This window comes from Acinonyx jubatus, chromosome D4 (genome assembly GCF_027475565.1).
Source record: "Acinonyx jubatus isolate Ajub_Pintada_27869175 chromosome D4, VMU_Ajub_asm_v1.0, whole genome shotgun sequence".
NCBI lineage: Eukaryota > Metazoa > Chordata > Mammalia > Carnivora > Felidae > Acinonyx > Acinonyx jubatus.
The window spans coordinates 61,692,419-61,707,025 of record NC_069391.1 but is presented as its reverse complement, the minus strand read 5'-3'; the positions used below and the strand labels follow the sequence as shown (position 1 = coordinate 61,707,025).

General features: G+C 36.0%; 1 protein-coding gene across 3 annotated transcripts in view; it reads right to left on the bottom strand.

Moving 5' to 3' along the window:
* Nucleotides 1-14,607, bottom strand: part of KIAA2026 (KIAA2026 ortholog) — a 131,766-nt gene that overhangs the window by 98,627 nt on the left and 18,532 nt on the right. For all 3 annotated transcript variants that reach the window (XM_027047167.2, XM_053205128.1, XM_053205127.1), the window contains one exon: nt 12,051-12,251. In XM_027047167.2, coding sequence (XP_026902968.2) covers nt 12,051-12,251 — 201 coding nt within the window. The remainder of the gene's footprint in view (nt 1-12,050; nt 12,252-14,607) is intronic.

Here is a 14,607-nt window from a genome sequence, read left to right as displayed (position 1 = left end):
TTCCTTATAAGGATTTCAAAGTTCCTGTCTAGAACTGACTTTACAGTGCCTATATTCTCAGCTAGTCTCTGACCAACTCTTAACAAATATTACATAGAATTGAAATTGACAGAATGTAAGGTATCGTGATAGATGGCAAGTTAAGTATACACAGGGAGGAAGTGTTTGTTTAGCACTCCCACCTATCATACCACATATTGCTGCCTAAATGTCACACTTTCCTTCTGAGGATTCCAAAGAAATCATGGGATAGGTTAAAAAGACACTTAAAAACCTGCCTGTCCCACTACCTATTTGGCACATTACAAATTTCAATATTTATGTTTAACTATTAAAAAAAAGCATACTTATGTTAGAAAATTTAGAAATCACAGGTTGAAAGAAGTCCACCATTCATGTGTTTTTAGGTGAACTCTACATTTGGATGCACATAAAGTTAACAATCTCCTGGCACTGAAAAGAAGGAAAAAAGGCCACTGTAGCTAGGATAACAAGTATGAGGGAAAGAAAGATAGGAGATAGAGCAGTATACTGAAATTTAAAGGTGAAAGAGAGCCTTATAAATAATATTAAGCCATTAAAGTTTTTGTGTGTACTTGCTTTGTTTGGGGAGGTCATAGGTAATGGGATAGGTAAGTGGCATCAACAAATTTGCATCTCAGAAAGTTCAGTCTAGTTTTAATGTAAAAACAGCCTGGAATTAGGCAAGCATGGACACTGTTAAACCAACTAAGAGAAATTTATCATAGGCTTAAGTGAGAAATGAAGAAACTAGATGGAAGTAGAAAAATAGAGGAAAGTGGACAGATTCAAGAAAGATTTAAGAAATAAAACTGTCGAAGGAATTAAGGTGATGCAGAAGTAGGGGAAAGCTGGGCTTTCCTTGTCCCTCAAACACAGCTGTATTGAGGTCAGATCACTTGGAACACCCAGGAAATTGATCTGCAGACTGGCAGAAGGATCTCCATGGTTGGAGGGAGGCAGCATGGCAGGTATAAAGTATGTGGAAGTGAACTGGGGGAGAGAAAAATGGCAGTGCTGTGGAAGGGAGAGAACTCTTTCTGTGGAGAGACAAAAAAGAGAAAAGGAGGAGTTGAGAGAGTGCAGCACTGGATTTGCACAGGAGGAAAACCCATCTGGACAAACACAATGGAGAGCAAGAAGTACTGAATGTTGCAGGTTTTTTGTTTTTTTGGAAACAGCGTTTAGAGCTCAAACTCTGAGGTTCTGGAAGTGTGCAACTTTCTCTGGAGCAGAGCTGTGGCAGAGACTCCTAGGAGAAGGAGGGAACTGGCCCCAGAGCACACAGTGTGGCGTAGAGATCTCCCAGGCACACTAAGAGAGCGCATTCCCCTGCCTGGAGTACTTTTGGAAGAGGGTATATTGCCTTTCCAAGGACAAAAGACGCTGTAAGCTCAGCAAAAGGCCTTTCATAGGCAGGGGACAGAGTTGCACCCAGAGAACATGTAAACTTTTTGCTGCTTTTAGTGGTGCTCTGCCATGGATTCCATGCAATGCACAGAACTATTTTTCTGGGACAAAGGACGTCAGACACAGTGTGGAAAGGCTCTGCTCCTGAGGAGGGGGGTGGGTCGCTAAGTGCTAGGTTCTTTAAGATGTCAAGTTTTGAATCCCAGCAGTGCACCAAAGAAAGAACACAGGAGAGCTGTGGTGCAGAGAGAGCTGAACTGCCCTCATAATGTTCTGTGAGGGCTGCCTGAATACCTGGGGGTGTGAGATTCCTTGTCTGGGGACAAGAGATTTGGGTGGTGCCATTTCCTCCCCCCTCCCCCCAATACCAACACAATGGACTTTGCTGGGCAGCAAAGAGGCCCCCGGTAGAGGTGGGGCCCACTTACACCAAACCCTGTCCCCCTATGTTTGGCAAATGCTTATTAACCAGGGCAAGACTGACTGTGAGCCAAGGCAGCCAGCCTTTCCTCCAGAAGACCGGCACAACCAGCACCCATCATGTACCAAGTGTACTGAAAATCCAGTGCTTCAAAATTATACCTGCAGTTTTGGTGGAACTAGGACTAGGCTTACTTTTTTTTCTTCTTTTTCTTTCTTCTTCATTTTTTCTTTTGGAATCAGTCTCACAGTTTCTTGTTTGTTTGTTTTCATTTCCTTTTCTATTTTTGGATCAGGCTTCTTTATTCTTTTCTTTTTTCTTCTATTTTTATTTTCTTCTTGTTTTCCCTTTCTGTTTCTTTGGAATCAGCCTTTTAGTTTTTTATTCTCTGGGGTTCCCTCCCCCTTTTTCCCAGGCTTATTTTAACAAACAAATCAAAGCACACCTAGTTAAAGGTCCAAACACTCCCCACTGCAAGCAAGGAGGAGCTCCAGAGAGGACTGACCAGTGGGAAAGAGCAGTCAAAACACAACAGCAGAGTGCACGCAGCATACACCAGAAACACTTCCTCAAGTGCCAGGCCCTAGACAGTATATGACCTCTTTTAAATATAGCATTACTTTTAGGTGTAGGAAATGCAACAAACTTTTAAAACATGCAAAAGACAGAAACTTAGCCAAAATGACAAGAGAGAGGAATTTTCCCCAAAAGAAAAGTCAAGAAGAAATCAAAGCCAGGGGCTTGCTCAAAAGAGATATAAGCAATATATCTGAACAAGAATTTAGAACAAGTCATAAGACTACTAGCTGGGCTTGAAAAAAAGCATAGAAGACACCAGAGAAACCCTTGCTGCAGAGATCAAAGACCTAAAAACTAGTCAGGCTGAAATAAAAAAATACTGTAACTGAGATGCAAAACTGACTGGATAGAGTCCTAACAAGGATTGAAGAAGCAGAGGACAGAATAGGTGATATAGAAGATAAAATCATGGAAAACAATGAAGCTTAAGAGGGAAAGTAAACTATTAGATCACAAGGGAAGACTTAGAGAACTTAGTGATGCCATAAAATGGAACAATATCCCTATAACAGGAGTCGAAGAAGAAGAAGAAGAAGAAGAAGAAGAAGAAGAAGAAGAAGAACAGGAAAAAGGGGCAGAAGTTTTCTTTCAACAAATTATAGCTGAGAACTCCCCTAATCTGGGGAGGAAAAAGGCATTCAAGTCCAAGAGGCACAGAGAACTTCCCTCAAAATCAACATGAACAGGTCAATACCATGACATACTGTAGTGAAAACTGCAAAATACAAAGGTAAAGAAAGAAATCTGAAAGCAGCTAGGGACAAAATGTCCTTAACCTACGAAGGTAGACACATGGGTTAGCAACACATCTGTCCACTGAAATTTGGCAGGCCAGAAGGGAGTGGCAGGATATATTCAACGTACTGAATGGGTGAAACATGCACCCAACAATTCTTTATTCAGCAAGACTTCATTGCGAATAGAAAGAGACAAAGGGTTTCCCCAACAAACAAAAACTATAGGAGTCTGTGACTGCTAAACCAGCCCTGCATGAAATTTTAAGGGGTACTCTGAGCAGAGAATGAATGAATGAATGAATGAATGAAACTTAAAAATAAATAAATAAAAAGACCAAAGCAGCAAAGACTACCAAGGACCAGAGAACATCACCAGAAACACCAACTCTACAGGTAACACAATGGCACTAACTTTTTATTTTTCAATAATCACTCTGAATGTAAATGGACTAAAATGCTTCAATCAAAAAGACACAGGGTATCAGAAAAAAATAATAAAACAAAACTCATGTATATGCTGCCTACAAGAGATATCTACACCTGAAGACATGTGCTGACTGAAAGTGAGGGGATAGAGAACCAACTATCATGCTAACGGATGTCAAAAGAAAGCCAGAGTTGCTATACTTATATCAGACAAACTAGATTTTAAAACAAAGACTGTAACAAGAGAAGAAGGGCATTATATCATCATTAGGGGTCTTTTCACCAAGAAAATTGAGCAATTGTAAATATTTATGTCCTCAACTTGGACGAAACCAAATATATAAATCAGTTAATCACAAACATAAAAGAATTCATCGATAATAATACAATAATAGTAGGGAACTTTACTCATCCACATACAGCAATGGACAGATCATCTAAGCAGAAAATCAACAAGGAAACAATGGCTTTCAATGACACACTGGACCAGCTGAACTTAACAGATATATTCAGAGCATTTCATCTTAAAGCAGCAGAATACACATTGTTCTGGAGTGTATATACAACATTCTGCAGAACAGATCACATACTGAGTCACAAATCAGCCCTCAACAGGTACAAAAAGATCAAGATCATACCATACATGTTTTCTGATTACAACACTATGAAACTTGAAGTCAACCACAAGAAAAAATTTGGAAAGTCCTCAAATATATGGAGGCTAAAGAACATCGTACTAAAAAATAAATAGGTTAACCAGGCAATTAAAGAAGAAATTAAAAAATACATGGAAGCCAATGAAAATGAAAACATGACAGTCCAAACCTTTTGGAATGCAGCAAAGACAATCCTAAGAGCAAAGTATATTGCAATTAAAGCCTATCTCAAGAAGCAAGAAAGGTCCTAAATGCACAACCTAGCCTTACACCTAAAGGAACTAGAAAAGGAACAGCAAATAAAGCTTTAGCCAGCAGAAGAAGGGAAATAAGGATTAGAGAAGAAATAAACAATATAGAAACAAACAAACAAAACAATACAACAGATCAATGAAACTAAAGGCTAGTTCTTGGAAATAAAATTGATAACCCCTAGCCAGGCTTATCAAAAAGAAAAAAGAAAGGATCCAAATAGATAAAATCACAAACAAAAGAGGAGATTTTGCAAACAACACCACAGAAATACAATTATAAAAGAATATTATGAAAAATTATATGCCAAGAAACTGAGCAATCAGGAAGAAATGGACAAATTCCTAAAAACCCATAAACTACCAAGAGGCCTAGATGGCTCAGTTGGTTAACCAAGAGTCTGTGCTGACAGTACAGAGCCTGCTTGAAATTCTCTCTCCTCTTTCTGCCCTTCCCCCACTTACACTCTTGCACTCTCTCTCTCTCTCAAAATAAATAAATAAACTTGCAAGGAAAAGAAAAGAAACCCACAAACTACGAAAACTGAAACAGTAAGAAATAGAAAATTTGAACAAACCCATAACCAGGAAACAAATTGAATCAGTAATCAAAAAATCTCCCAAGAAACAAGAGTCCTGGGCCGGATGGCTTCCCAAGGGAATTCTACCAGTCATTTAAAGAAGAGTTCATACATAGTCTTCTCAAACTGTCCCCAAAAAAGTAAATGGAAGGAAATCTTCCAAACTTAATCTATGAAGCTAGCATTACCTTGATTCCAAAACCAGCTAAAGATCCCTCTAAGAAGGACAATTACACACTAATATCCCTGATGAACCTAGATGCAAAAAATTCTCAACAAGATACCAGCAAAGAGAATTCAACATTACATTAAAAAAAGTATTCACTATGATCAAATGGGATTTACTCCTGGGCTGCAGGGCTGGTTCAATATTTGCAAAACAATCATAGTGATACACCACATTAATGAAAGAAAGGATTAGGGGCACCTAGGTGGCTCAGTTGGTTGAGCATCCAACCTCAGCTCAGGTCATGATCTCACGGTCCGTGGGTTTGAGCCCCACGTCGGGCTCTGTGCTGACAGCTTGAAGCCTGAAGCCCGCTTCAGAATCTATGTCTCCCTCTCTCTCTCTGCCTCTCCCACACTCACACTCTCTCAAAAATGAATAAACATTAAAAAAAGAAAGAAAGAAAGGATTAGAACCATATAATTCTCTCAGTAGATGCAGAAAAAACATTGGACAAAATACAGCATCCATTCTTGATTTAAAAAAAACCTCAACAGGGGCGCCTGGGTGGCTCAGTCGGTTAAGCATCCGACTTTGGCTCAGGTCATGATCTCACAGTCCGTGAGTTTGAGCCCCGCGTCGGGCTCTGTGCTGACAGCTCAGAGCCTGCAGCCTGCTTCGGATTCTGTGTCTCCCTTTTTCTAACCCTCCCCCGTTCATGCTCTCTCTCCGTCTCAAAAATAAATAAACATTAAAAAAAATTAAAAATAAAATTTAAAAAACCTCAACAAAGTACAGATAGATGGAACATACCTCAACATCATAAAGGCCATATGTGTGAAAGACGCACAGCTAATCTCATCCTCAATGTGGAAAAACTGAGAGCCTTTCCCCTACAGTCAGGAACAAGATATGAATGCCCACTCTCACCATTACTACTTAATATAGCACTGAAAGTCTTAGACTCAGCAATCAAATAGCAAAAACAAATAAAAGGCATAGAAATTGCCAAGGAAGAAGTCAAACTTTCACTATTTGCAGATGCTATGATACTCTATGTAGAAAACCCAAAAGACTCCACCAAAAAATTGCTAGAACTAATACATGAATTCAGCAAAGTCGTGGGATATAAAATCAACATGCAGAAATCTTGCATTTCTATATACCAATAATAGCAAAGCAGTAGAAATCAAGGAACTGGTCCCATTTACAACTGCACCAAAAACAATAAGATACTTAAGAATAAACTTAACTACAGAGGTAAAAGATCTATACTCTTTAAACTATGGAACACTTATGAAAGATATTGAAGAAGACACAAAGAGATGGAAAAACATTCCATGTTCACTGACTGGAAGAAAAAACACTGTTAAAATATCTATACTACCCAAAGCAATCTATATACATTTAATGCAATCCCTATCAAAATACCACCAGCATCCTTCACAGAGCTAGATCAAACAATCCTAAAATTTATAGGGAACCAAAAAAGACCCAAATAGCCAAAGCAATCTTGAAAAATAAAAATAAAACTGGAGGCATCAGGATTCTGAATTTCACACTATTTTACAAAGCTGTAGTCACCAAGACAGTATGAAACTGGCACAAAAACAAACACATAGATCAGTAGAAGAGAATAGAAAACACAGAAATGGACCCTCAACTATATGGTCAATTCATCTTTGAAAAAGCAGGGAAAAAAAAAACAATAGAAAAAAGTCTCTTCAATAAATGGTGCTGGGAAAACTGGATGGTGACATGCAGAAGAATAAAACTGGACCACTTTCTTATACCACACGCAAAAATAAATTCAAAATGGATGAAAGACTCAAATGTTAGACAGGAAACTATCAAAATCCTACAGAAGAACACAGGCAGCAACTTCTCTGACCTTGGCTGGAGCAACTTCTTACCAGACATGTAGCCGAGAGGCCAGGGAAAGAAAAGCAAACATGAACTATTGGGACCTCATCAAGATAAAAAGCTTCTGCACTGAAAAGAAAACAACAAAACTAAAATGCAGCCTACAGAGTGGGAGAAGACATATGCAAATGACATATCCAATAAAGGGTTAGTATCCAAAATCTATAAAGAACTTATCAAACTCAACACCCACAAAACAAACAACCCAATTAAGAAGTGGGCAGAAGACATGAATAGACACTTTTCCAAAGAAGACATCCAGATGGCCAACCGACACATGAAAAAATGTTCAACATCACTCATCATTAGGGAAATACAAATCAAAACAAAAATAAGATAACACTCAACTGTTAGAAGGCTTAAAATTAACAAGACAAGAAACAACATGTGTTGGCAAGGATGCAGAGAAAGGAGAACCCTTTTGCATGGCTGGTGGGAATGCAAACTGGTGCAGCCACTGTGGAGAACGGTATGGAGGTTCCTCAAAAACCTGAAAACAGAACCATCCTATGATCCAGCAATTACACTATTAGGCATTTACCCGAAGGTTACAAAAATACAAATTTGAAGGGGTACATGCACCCCAATGTTTATAAGCAGCATTATCAATAATAAATAACTACCAAGTATGGAAAGAGCCCAAATGTCTATCAACTGATGAATGGATAAAGAAGATGTGGGATATACAGACAATGGAATATTATTCAGACATAAAAAAAGAAAGAAAGAAAGAAAGAAAGAAAGAAAGAAAGAAAGAAAGAAAGAAAGAAAGAAAGAAAGAAAGAAATCTTGCCATTTGCAATGACATGGATGGAGCTAGAGAATATTGTGCTAAGTGAAATAAGTCAGTCTGAGAAAGACAAATACCATATCATCTCACTCATATGTGGAATTTAAGAAACAAAACAAATGAACAAAGGGAAAAGAAAGAGACAAATCAAGAAAGAGACTCTTAATTATGGAGAACAGGGGAGCCTGGGTGGCTCAGTTGGTTAAGTGTCCGACTTTGGCTCAGGTCAGGATCTCATGGTTTGTGAGTTCGAGCCCCGCATCAGGCTCTGTGCTGACAGCTCTGTGTCTCCCTCTCTCTCTGCTCCTCCCCCACTCATGCTCTGTCTCCCTCTCTCTCTCAAAAGTAAACATTAAAAAAATAAAAAAAAATTTTTTTTAATTATGGAGAACAAACTGATGGTTACTAGAAGGGAAGTGCAGTGTAGGATGGGTTAAATAAGTGATGAAGATTAAGGAATGCTGAGCACCTGGTGATGTATGGAAGTGTTGAATCACTACATTGTACACTTGAAACTAATATTACACTGTAGGTTAACTAACTGGAATTTAAATTAAAACTCAAGAAAAAATTACATATAGTTATGTCAGACTTTAAGTACTGATAGGGGAGAAAAAAAGATGAAGTCAATGTAGATCTTTCTCTTTCAAAATGAAAGGAAAACTAAAAACTGTTTTCACACCAAAAAATTAAAGTTCATTGGCAGACCTACATTATGAGTAATGATAAAGAAAGTTGTTTAGGCAGTAGAAAAATGACACCAGATGGCATCATGGATCAATACAAAGGAAGGCAGATTGTTGGGAAGAGTATATGTATGGGTAAATTTAAAATGCGTTTTCCCCCTCATTCTTAAAGTTCTTCAACAAGTAACTGTTTGAAGAACATACAAAATGGAGCATTGGGGTTTACAATACATTGTAGAAGTAAATGACAACAACAGCACAAAGTATGAGAAGAGGTAAATAGTAGTATACTGTAAAGTAGTATAACATTTGAAGTTAAATGGGATAAATAGCCTAGAGAAGCCACTAAAAAAAAAAAAAACAACAAAATTCAAACAATGATGGCTCAAAAGCCAACAGTGGAGATACATGCAATGTTAAACAGTGTCAGAAATATTATCAGGGATAAAAAGAGATACTCATAGTAATAAGGACACCAACCCATCAAAAAACCCTAAGCATCAAAATCTTTCAGAACTTAGAGTACAGACAAAAGGCCCTATACTAAAATCAATTGTGTATCTCTACAAAACTCTATACAAAATATCTATACAAAATCGTGTTTCTGTATAAAAACTAATACATTGAATTTAAAAAATGATTTACAATCTCATTAAAAACATGAAAATATGTATGGATAAAGTTAACCAAATATATGGAAAATGTAAACAATTTAAAATTACAAAATAGCACTGAAAGAAATTTACAATTATCTGGAAACTGACTGATAAATTCCATGCAATCTCAATCAAAATTTCCTCAGGCTGTTTTTTTGTAGGAGCTTACAATATGATATGAATCACATAGAAATAAATGCAAAGATCCTAGAATAACCTAACAATTTTGAAAACAAAAAACAAAGACTCATATTACCAAATTTCAAGGCTTACTATAAAAGCTATAGCAATCAAGTCAATATATTATTAGCCTAAGAACAGACCTATAGATAAATGAAATAATATAAAGTCCACAAAGACTCACAAATATATGTTCATCTGATTTTCAACTAAAATGCAAATCTAATTTATAATCTAAGAACGGTTTTTTCAACAAATGATACTGGGACAACAGACTATCCATATGGGAAAAATAATAAACTTTTATCCTTACTTCAAACCACATATAAAAATTAAGTTAAAAAAAAATTAAGTTCAAATGAATCACAAACCTAACCATAAAATAAAAATTTAGAAATTTCTGGGAAAAAAGGGAGAAAATTCATAATCTTGGGTAAGCTAAGATTTCTTAAGTCCTAAAAAGCACAAAACATCAAAAAAAAAAAAAAAAGAACAAACCCAAAGTTAAAATTTCTTTTTCTTAAAATTAAACACTGAAAATGAAAGTCCATAGACAGAAAATATCTGCAATACATATATATCTGACAAAGTACTTGTATCCATAATATATAAAAGAATTATTAAAATTCAATAATAAAAGGCATGGGAATGACAAGAGCAGTTTCTTCTGGGGACAAAGAGAAAATACAGGGAATCAATTTTATCTACGTTAATTTCTTTAAAAACTGCTAAGTAGTGGGTACATAGGCCTTTATTATAATTTTATTTATTCTTTGCTTCATCTTTAAAATATTTACAACTTAAAAATCAAAAGTTAACACTACACCCAAAGAAAAACTTTAATTCATATTACTCCATGAAACTATCATAGTCACTAAGACATTTAATACATTTAATTAATGTATTAAAATATAAAATATAAATATAAAATATAAAAAATATAAAATATAAAAAAATAAGACATTTAATACATAAACATAATACATAAACAATAAGACATTTAATACATAAACACATGTAAAATCGGAGGAAGCAAAAAGATTGTTATATTTCTAGTTTTTTACTAGTCATTCCTACTTGAATGATTAAATGTTTCTCTTATCACTTCAAACAACTAACTAAAAAGAATTTACTGATCTTTCCCCATACGATGGACTTAGACTCTTCTGTTTTCTTTGTTCATTCCATCATTTTACAAGTCATAAATCAGCATACTGTTTAGGGGCACAACCTTCAGGGCCAAACTGCCTGGGTTCAAATACTACCACTCAAAAACTGCCTAACCCTGAGCAAGTTAATTAATCTCTCTGTGTCAGGACAAATGTTAAATACATGTAAGATGCCTAGAGCTAAACCTGGCAAATAATCATATTCAATAAATGATTACCATTCTTTTTTCTCCTTCATAACTGCTCAATCACCATGATTATAACTGTGTCCTGACTTATCTTTGTCTTTTTTTAATCTTTGTTCCCCCTTAGTATCAAGGAAGGTATTAAGTAAGTCTCGTTACTTGTTCCCATAACAATCTGACCTCTCTCTCCCTATTTCTGGTCATCAGTAGTGGAGATCTAGACTACTACAGCTTTCTTCCTACAAGCCTTCCTCTTCATTTTCTCTCCATTCCAATCTATTATACTCTATTGTGGGATTAATCTTTATCCCTTTCCATAAAATCCCCTTTCTTATAGCAAGAGTAGTTCTATGAGGTTTTGTAGAAGGAAAAAAAAGCATTTCACAGTGGGTTCTGAATTAATCACTAGAATAAAAAGTATGGCAGAAGAAAGTCTCAAAGTTGAGTTTTAATCATACAGTTATCAAAGCAAGCTAAATTTATTACTATGAAAGTAGCAACAACATATTATAAATTGCTTTTGAGTAAGCATTAGCAGTTCCCTATTATATCAGCAATCATTCCTACCACAGTTTGAGTCTGAGATTTGATTTAGTATAAAAATCACCAGTCTTTTCTGAGTAATCACTCACCTCTCTGGGCCCTTGTCTCTTTGTTATAAATAAAATGTTACATAAATGCCATTAGTCCATGCTCCCAGATCCTAGAAGGTAACACTAATTAAGCACAACATTCTTTCTTGATGAGCCCAGAGTAAGCTGAGTATCCAGAAAATTAATACCAATGGAGAAACTAGCAGAGGTAAACCTATGTGTCATTTTGAACTACATAATCTTTGTAATTTCTTTTAATTTTAAATGTATGTGAAACTATTCTAAGGCTATACAAATCTATATAAAACTCTCTTAATTTAAAATTTGATAATACTTCTATTTCCATTTATAATTCTAGAAATCTAGAAGGCATTCTGAAATCTTTTGTCAAAATTATTTTTTATAGTTTCAAAGTAATTTGGATTAAAATTTAAAATTATATTTTTAAACAAATTTCACTGTGATTATTTCATTATGAATTCATACACTTGGTGACCATGTATTTTGCATCACTACTAAAATGGGCCCAAATTGGCATGGGCACACAAAAGTTATATAAGCTACTCTTTGAAAAGTAGTTCCTAGAAATTTAAACATGAAACTTTTTTTTTAACATTTACCTTTTTTCTTCTTTTGCTCTCAGCTGTTCTTCCTGTCTCAAAACTTGAACCATTATTGACTCAAAAACTCCACTTGTCAAGCCTGCCAAACTTCGTGGTGTTGACCGACGCCTTGTTGAGGTACATGCAGTTCCCTTCTCATCCTCCAGTCCATAATAGCCTCTAGATGTGACTGCTATCGTTGTCTTTTCTCTCAGGTGCCTTGGAGAAGAATAAGTCAATTCATAAAGTTAAACCTTCTGGGTAAGCAATAAACCCACTTAGCCAGCATCTTAAGAATAATCCCTTTTGCTAATTATATAAAAAGTATATAGTTAAACCTTACTTAACTAACTAAGCTCCAGATTTTTTTTTTCATGTTTATTTTTGAGAGAAAGAGAGAGAGAGAGCAAGCACACAGGGGGAGGACAGATAGAGGGAGACAGAGGATCTGAAGTGGGTTCTCTGACAGCAGAAAGCCCAATATGGGGCTGGAACTCAAGAGCCACAAGATCATGACCTCAGCCAAAGTCAGATGCTTAACTGACTGAGCCACCCAGGTGCCCCTATGCTCCAGATTTTTATTCACCCTACGTTAATTTCTAGTTTTCCTTACCCATATCATAAAATCAGTCTGAGTGATAGTCCCTTCCCTACATTTAAGAAATATATAAATCTTGGGTCGCCTGGGTGGCTCAGTTGGTTAGGTGTCCGACTTCAGCTCAGGTCATGATCTCGTGGTCAGCAGGCTCGAGCCCCACGTTGGGCTCTGTGCTGGCAGCTCAGAGCCTGGAGCCTGCTTCAGATTCTGTGTCTCCCTCTCTCTCTGCCCCTCCCCACTTATGCTCTGTCTCTCTCCCTCTCTCAAAAATAAACATTAAAAAAATTAAAGAAAAGAAATATATAAATCTTTAGCACTAAAATTAAGCATTAAAACACTATCTCTTTAATGGAAAAAGTTTATTGTTTGCAAAATTAAATGCAGCTCATCTTTACCTTTCTTCATGTATTCCATACTACTTATCAATGGTATAGGAGAATAAACGATACTACAAAAACATTTTGAGGGAGTAAATTCATGGTACATAAACACTTTGAAGAAATTCTAAACAAATGAAGTATTACAACATATAAGTGCAAATTCAGAAAACTGACTAACCTATAATAAGAATCTAGGAATTAAGATTACCTCTTCAATGTCACCACAAATGTCTCTCTACTCTATAATGTTCTATTAATATTAGACTAGGACTTGAAAATACTGCTGAAAAAGTTTCTCAGGAGTTTAATTATCCATATATCCCCTTAATGAATTTGAAATAACTGATTAAAATAATGTATAATGGAAGGGATGCCTGGGTAGCTCAGTCGTTTAAGCATTCAACTCATGATTTTGGCTCAGGCCATGATCTCACGATTGTGAGATCAAGCCCCACAACAGGCTCTGCGCTGAGTGTGCAGTATGCCTGGAGTCTCTCTGTCTCTCTGTCTCTCTGTCTCTCTCTCTCTCTCTCTGCTCTTTTCCTGCTGGTGAGCACACGCATACTCATTCTCTCTCTCTCAAAATAAGTAAATAAACATAAAAAAAATTTACACTGGCGAAAAAAACATTAATCTTATCAAGTTTTAAAGTTTAAATTAAAACCTGACTTCTGAACTTTTATCTGTAAAAGGGAGAATTACAAAAAGCATCAGGGAAAATACCTACTCTTCTACCTTGCAAAATATTCCAGAGCCTCTGAAGGTTTTGTACATGGTGTTGTTTCTACAATGGCAAAATCAATACCCCAGGTAAGCATTCAATACGCTCGATTAGAATCAATGTAAATTAAAAGTTGACCCTGTAATCAAATTTTCCTGCTTTCCTACAGCTTGTCTTAAAATAGGGTAAGGTTCAACAAAACAAACCTTAATGGCATGAAATACAATCAAATGCCTGTCCATCTTGGACTTTGTTCACAGTGGTTTATTACTTTAAATTAGAAGAACTTTTATAACAATCTTAGTCTCAGGCCATCTAGATCCCATGAATGGTACAACTACAAGGTTCTATTGAACTATGGCACTGTTATGTATTTTCTTTGTTATAAGGGATAATAATGTAACTGATTTAGCTTTAAGTAGGTCATAAACTTTTAAATTAGTTTTCAACTAATCCTGAAGAATTTGGGCTAATGTAGCCACACTGTTTCAGGCTGTGATTATTTTATGCACAATAGCGTAGATCTGTATGATGGCTAATTGGGCTGGGAATAAGGAATGTGGACCAAAAGTTAATAAACTGGTGATAAAAGTAATTTTAATTACTTCCTCATCAATACTAATGGAAGAGAACATTAATGCACTGAAACATGAGTTCTCAGAGGTCACAGTATATGCAGAGCACTGGGAGTAAGGAGAGTTGAGGGAAATAGTAAGACACACAGCTAAATTGTTACGTAAACAAGTCAGCAACCAAATTTTACCCTTTAACTTCAAGTAGAGAAGTCCTACAAGTAGAAAAGATGAAGTTATATAAACTACTTTTTAAACAGTATTTTTTCAGAAATTATCCTTTAGAGAAATATTCAAAGAGAGT